We start from the raw sequence: 6,907 nt of genomic DNA on the forward strand, positions 1-6,907 counted from the left end.
TCTCTTCCCTTCACTCAGTTACATGTGCATGGCACTGCAGGCTGACGTGGACTTTTAGCAGCTCTTTGCAAGGACAGTTCCTCAGATCCATCCACCACAACGGAGCAGCAGAGACGCAGCTGTCAGACTGAGCTTTCTGCTTTTAGGAATGGGGAGCACCTGGCTCCTTGGGAGGGGCCCACTGCTGCATTCTGGGCAAGGAGGAGGACACTTGTCTCATTAGGATCCAAGGATTTATTGTTGGTCTGCTTCATCCTTTGGCAGTTTGATGCAGAGATATCAGAGCAACGCTGCCCTGAGCATCCCTGCTGCCTTCAGCACTCCTCCCACTGCACGCAGACCTGAGCTGCTCAGCAGCCACAGCACCGTTCCCTGCTCTGCACCAAGGAGCAGGGGGGGAAAGCCAGCTCTGCGTGGGGCAAAGTGGCACTTCCACTCGGCCAAAAGCACCTGGATGCCAGGTCCTATTAACGGCCATCAGCACTGCTCCCACGACCCCGCTGCCTCCTTGCGGGGCTCAGAGCTCTGGAAATCCTGTCAGGCTGGACCAGGCCCTGTTACACGTCGGTCTCAATCCGCAGCCGCTCCATCCGGCGCACGTTGCACTCCATGGCCACGTGGCTGGTGATGGGACGAGCACATCCCTGTGGGAACCAGCCCCGCTCGCCGTCCCGCAGCCGCTCACCCCAGCACCAGCCTGGGAGGAGAACGGGTGTGAGCTGGCCCATGGGAGCTGGGGCTCTGTCAGCTTCCAGACCCACTATCGTGGGCCGTGGGAGCTCCCTGTGATGCTGTGCAAGATGTGCTGAGGCCGTGCCCCGCTGCTGCCGTGCCCCGCAGCACTCGCCCCACTCACCGTCCTCCTCGCCCAGCAGCAGCACCACGTCGGCCTGCTGCAGGGACAGCTCGTCCGCCTGCTTGGCCATGTAGGCCCGGGTGATCTCCACTTGGCTCAGGTCTGCAGGGAAGGACAGAAGTGGGTAAGAACATGGGATAAGTGCATCCCAGGCTGAGCGGGATCCCACGCTCCCTACCTCCCCGGGGAGTGCTGTCAGACCGCTCTCGCTCCCGGTGGGTCAGCGCGGTGACCCAGCGCGCCCGGTCGCTCCTGGCAAAGGGAAAACCAACGGGAGCAAGAAGGCCACGGATGACATTCTGCTGCTGGCAGCAACGGAGAGACCTCCCCTCGGGTTTGGAGGCTTTCACAACTCACAGTGTCTCAGCTGACAGCAGCACCTCCTCGCGCCGGCCCTCGCTGTCCCGCTCCATGGCCACGCGCAGCAGGTGCCCGCCCGGACGGGCGGGAGGGGGGGACGGCGGCTCCGTGGTCTCCATCTTATCCACTGAGACTTGGTCCAGCATGGCATAGTTCATGACAGTGTAGCTCTCCTCACTGCAGCAGAGAAAGGGGGGGGACATCTCAGGGCATCCTCCCCGCACGCTGTCACCACCCGGTGGGCTTCACCCCGTGCCCAGGAAACACCTCCAGCACGGCCACAACACAGCAGCCTTGAGGTTTCTTAATGCTTAACCCCCCCAAGTCCTGTGGCAGAGGAGGGCCCTGAGCTGTTACCTTTTCTTCTTGGTGATGATCAGGACGTCGTTGAAGAGGAAGAGGTGGCAAACCTTGCCCGAGCCCTTACGGAAGATTCCTCCCTCCTCGGAGGAGAGCAGGTAGAGCTCACCCCGCTTCAGCAGCCAGCGGGAGGCAGAGATGAGGGGAAAAGGCTGCAATGGAGAAAGCCTGAAGGAGCAGTTGTCTCACACGTGGCAGGTAAAAACAACCCAGATTAGACCCTAGGTCTGCTGGATGGCAACACCACCCACATGACAACAGGCGAATTCCAGCCCACGAGGAGCTCGGCTCTGCTGCCATGAATCCTCACCTTCTTCTTCCCAAACTCCAGCTGCTTCTGCAATGTGTACAGCTGCTCTGTCCTCTCCATTGCACGAGCTCCCTCGTTGCAGTTCTTAACCAGCTGGAAAAACACAAGACAAGAATGGGAGGATGACAGGAAGGATGGTTCAGCTGCCATGACATTAAGACATTAAGAGTTGTAGTGCACTCACCTCCATGGCAGTTGTGAGTCTGGGAGGGCATCAGTGGAAGATACAGTGAATAGAAGGACAAAGGAATGAAGAAAAGAGGACAAGGAAGAGGAAAAAACACCATCAAGTGAAACAAACAGGCTAGTGAGAAGATGTGTACATCCCACAGCTATTTGCAGTGAGAAATGCCAAGTCAACCAATGCAAGAAGGAAAAATAAGAGGCCAGAAGGGCAGGCTTGGGACCAGGGAGGTGAAACACTGTGCTTGGAGGAAGGAGAGGTGGGGAGCTGGTGGCTGTCCTCACCTTGCTGATGGCTTTCAGAGCTCTGGTGGCAGCTCCATACGCTGCAGTGCACGCTCGTGTTTTTTGACAGACTGTCTAGAACATCAAGACAAGAGACTTTAGTGATACTGCAAGAGAGCACCAGCACAGCAGCTGCTGAGCAGGGAGCTGTGGTCAGGGCAGAAGGCTCTCCTGGCTCAGCAAACCAACAAAGGGAAGCAGTCCCCTCTCTGGAGGTGCCAAGCAATGCCATTGTGTGACTGACTTACATCTAACAGCAGAGGAAGCCGTGTTACTCTCTGCATAGGGAGAATGAGAAATGATATCAGTGGCAGCCCTCCACATTCTGGTTTCCTTTCAATTTGTTTCAAGGCCTCTTTAAATAAGGGGTTTGTGTTTCTGGAACGGGACAAGAAATCTCCATTAACACTGTTTTTCAGCTATCAAGGTTTTCCGGAGGATGCCCGTGCACAAGGAGCGCAGTGCTGTGCTTCCTCTGGGGCTCAGCTGGAGCAGCAGGAGGTGGAAAAGCTACTGGAAACGGTGAGTTCACCGAAGGGTGGGACACACTGCACCAACAGCACACTGAGGACGAGCAGCCTCTGTGCCCCTCATGCACCCCATGCACCGAGCTCCCTGTGAGAGCCGTACTCACAGCAGCCTCTGCAGTGTCCTCTGCTGGTAGACTTCGTTGGAGCAGTAACTAACGTAGGGGTTGAAGTGCTTCGAGGCGTGCTCCTCCACGATGTCACTGATGTCAGGGATGACAACGTTCTCCTGGTGTCGCTTCTCTAGGGCTTGGAAGAAGCTAAGGAGGGGAAGTCAAGTCTCACTGCATGACTCACCAGGGCAGGACCGAGATGAGCTGCACTTTACTGCAGCCCATCCTTCCTCCCACGGGCCCTGCTGCGTCCCATGAGCTCGTGTCCTCCCCCCTCCATCACACATTAACCCCCAGGGATCCTCCCCCAGCTCAGGCCTTTGCTTCATCTTCCCCAGCCCGGCCCACATCCGTGCTCTGAAGCCAGGCAGTGCCTCTGCAGAAGCACAGATTGGGTCTGGGGCAGCAAAAGCCTTCTGGTTTAGGAATTAAAGAAACCAATTGCCTGGTGTGATGCACAAGCAGCACAGCTCAGGGGTTTGCATAAAGAGAGAAACAGACTGCAGTGCACTTTGCCACGAACAGGCTCTGCTCAGACCATCCCCAGACACCACATGTTTCCCCTGAGCAGAACAACCCCTTCAACTCTTTGCTCTGAAATGATGTTCCCACGCTGGGAACGTTTCCCACACCAGCTCAGCCAGCAGGCACAGCTGCCCCACACACACAGCTGTGCCCAGGTTGGTGGCAGGGACACGCCATGTGCTCAGGGCACACCTTGACCCCAGCAGGGCTGCCTGCATCCCCAGGACAGCCCACAGCCCCCACACGAGGTTCAAGCACATAATTGGGAACGGCTCTTGAAAATACTATTTGCTGCTCAGGGTGACAAACCCTCAAGTGAGAGCTGACCCAGCATCACTGCCATGCAACACTAAGATGATGCTGCAGCACTGTAGGGTCACGTGCTGGGGGAAGAGCAATCAGGGGATAGATGTCTCAGCACTTCCAAGCAGCTCCAGGGATGCTGCTTCTCCATCAGAGAGCTGCAGGGATCTACCAGCACCGTGCCCACTTGCCTGGTGCTGACAGCCAGGATGTCGCTGATGTTGGAGAAGAGGTGGTGGTGCTCTGTCTGGGTCATGGTCTCCTTCAGCTCCTCTGACTTCTTGAAGCAGCTCACCAGCACGCTCAGGCTGTGCATGTAGGAGAACTCCGACGTGATGATCTCAAACATCGCCTGAAAGCAAGCAGCACAGCAAGCATCATTAGTTACTGGATAGCAAGGGTGTGAATTAAAACCCACTGCATCTCATTTACACCAACGATGCCCGTGCGTTATTTAATAATGACTGCATGTTATTTACATTCACAATGACTGGAAAAGGCTTTTTCAGCATCCCCCATCCCACGCACTGCCTGGCACTGAGAGCTCCTGTGTGAAGTGCCCCAGCCCTGGCACACCTCGTGCTCACCTCCTGCCGCTTGCGCTCCTCGGGCGTTATGTTCTCCAGCACGCCTGCCTCCAGCACCTGTGGATGAAACTCAGTGCAGGAAGCAGTTCTCCTGGGCCCACACAAAAACCACGTGGTTCTGCAGGAAGCAGAGCTGCTTCCCGAGCAGGGATTGCTCTGCACCAAACACCTGACGAGCAGCAGACACATCCCACATGCCCCGACCTGCCACGATCCCAGCGTGTCCCAACCAGCCCCAAAGCATCTCCACAGCACAGTGCTGCAGCACGAGCTGCTCGCTACTGTCAGCAGCTCTGAACTTAAAACACACGCTGCCCTGTTTCCTTTCAATGAGCGGGTCACCTGCTCGTGCTGCAAGGGCTACTTGCGAGGATGGATGAGCAAAGGAATCATCATTAACAACAGGGAGTGTGCTGGAGGTACAGCCTGGCCCTCCCAAGCCAGACAGAAGACGTAGGAAAGCTGGAGGTTGGCACACGTACCTCGGGGAGCTGGCTCCAGGTGACCTGTGCGGGCCGATAGCTCCGCACCACGATGGCAGCACCGGGCAGGGACTGCTCCTCGGGGATGGGCTCCTCCTGCACGTCCTCATCCGACTCATGGCTGACCGAGTTCAGCCCTCTCTCGCGGATTTCCTGGTACAGCCGTGGCTCTGTGCAGGGAAAGGTGCAGCGTGAGCTCAGCCTCGTGCTGCCCGCCTCGCCCGGACTTTGCACGGTGCTGCTCAGGCAGCAGCTCGCAGTGTTTGCTCTGAGCAAACAGAGCTGGGAGCGCTCCAGGAGCAGGAACGCAGCTCGGTGGTGCTGAGCTGTCTTTACAATTGCTCCAGGCCAGCAGCACAGGGACTGGGAAAGGGGGGAACACACAAAGACAGCGCACAGGGGAGGAGGGCACGCGGCACTCACGGTCCTTGAATGAGCCACCGTGCTTCTGCACCCGCTTCCGCCCGAGGGTTCTCTGCAGGAGGAAGAAGAGGAGCTGCCCAGATGGCTGCAGAGCTCGCAGCACATATAGCACGTGCTGCCAGCAGCATTCAGCTCCCTGGAGAAGGGGAGCAGCCCGCACACACCGCCCTGCTCCCCCAGCCTGACTCTGAGCTGTGTGACTCAGCTCTGGCCTCGTATTATCGGGGTGACCATCTCAGAGAGCTTGCTGCTGCTCGCTGCCGTTCCCATCTGTCTGCCCCACTCCTGGACTTTGCCTGCCCTGAGTGCTGGCAGCGCTGCTTCGCCCACGCCCATGCACTGCCCGCAGGAGCCAGCTCTGCTTCTCACAGAAGCAGTTTCCAGGCCCTCTGTGGACCTAAGCAGCTGCTAGTGCCAGGCAGACTCCCACACTCAGCTTGCCAGGCTCAGCCAGCCCCGTGCCAGCCGTGCAGCAGCAGACACAGGCACACAGCTCAGCCCACCCCCCATCCCTGCACCAAACCCACCTTGCTCCTGCCGGGGCTGCGGGCAGGCAGAGCACTCCCATCCTCCGCCAGTGGTTTCAGTGTGGGCACGGTGCTCACGGGCTCCATCTCCGTGCCCACCCCCTTCATGGCTGCACGGTACGACATGTTCCTCAGGTTGCGTTTGAGCATCCCTCCTCCGTCCTCTGCGTCCTCCTGCAGCGTGGCACTGGGGACGGATGCTCGCCTCTGCGCTGGGCACGCAGCTTCAGGGATGGATCTGGTGCTGGGGTTCCTCGTGGGGGTCTTGGTCTTGGTAGAGACCGCCAGGCTGCGGGGGATCAGCTGCTGCGTGCCCACCTTCAGCGCGGCCGGGCTGTCGGTGCTCAGCACGATGCGGCGCGGCTCGGCCACGGGGAAGCAGCCCATGGGGGGGTCAGGGTTGTGTTTGCTGGGAGGGGAGGTGGGCGTGGGGGGTTCGGGCCGCAGAGGGTGGCAGTGGTACTCCAGGAGGAAGGTCTGATCCTCAGCTGTTGGTGGGCTGCGGGACATGGCGGCGGAGAGCTGTGCAAGAGACAGAGGGACAGGCAGGGAGTGAACTCCTCCCCCCACTGAGGATGGTACAGAGCTGTGCTGGGAGCCTGGAGGAGTCTGCACCCTGATCTGAGCATCGCTGGGGACCCCAAGCTGCTCTCCTGGGGCACTGATCCTGACAGACCCCAAAGCCCAGGGGCACAGCAGGCTGATGGGTGCTCAGCCTCTGCTCCCACGGAGTTGTGGGGGCTCTCCTGGCCCTGCCCCGTGCTCCGTGCCCCCACAGCCCCTCCTCACAAACCGGCCGACCACCAGATGCAGCATTCTACTGCCCCATTGCATCACTCGAATTAAAACTCGGGGTTTAATTCCTCCGAACTGAGATCCCATTGTCCACCACATCTGAGCTGTTCAATCCCAAAGGCCACGGAGCAGAGCACAGCCCGGACCGGGACGCATCTCAGCGACTGGCAGAGGGACAAAGCACCGCACCAACAAAAGCCCCTCTGATCTATTTCCCTACGTTGGATCGGCGGGAGGGGACGGGGGACGGACGGACTTCTTCAGCCGGGGG

The 6,907-nt window shown here is 58.9% G+C and overlaps 1 protein-coding gene across 1 annotated transcript; it reads right to left on the reverse strand.

The window, feature by feature from the left end:
• Positions 1–400: 400 nt before the first annotated feature.
• On the reverse strand, positions 401–6,480 carry ARHGEF16 (Rho guanine nucleotide exchange factor 16). The gene is made up of 14 exons (XM_065737905.1): positions 5,842–6,480; positions 5,315–5,366; positions 4,892–5,061; positions 4,410–4,466; positions 4,014–4,174; positions 2,989–3,141; positions 2,603–2,732; positions 2,355–2,429; positions 1,887–1,979; positions 1,574–1,728; positions 1,214–1,393; positions 1,035–1,108; positions 857–958; positions 401–697 (listed from the first exon to the last, which is right to left on the reverse strand). The coding sequence occupies exons 1-14, from the start codon at positions 6,349–6,351 to the stop codon at positions 558–560; spliced, it is 2,052 nt and encodes a 683-aa protein (XP_065593977.1). The 5' UTR covers positions 6,352–6,480; the 3' UTR covers positions 401–557.
• Positions 6,481–6,907: the final 427 nt, after the last annotated feature.

The sequence above is a fragment of the Cyrtonyx montezumae genome, unplaced genomic scaffold (genome assembly GCF_038088225.1).
Source record: "Cyrtonyx montezumae isolate F1298 unplaced genomic scaffold, pur_monq_1.0 scaffold_21, whole genome shotgun sequence".
Taxonomy (NCBI): domain Eukaryota; kingdom Metazoa; phylum Chordata; class Aves; order Galliformes; family Odontophoridae; genus Cyrtonyx; species Cyrtonyx montezumae.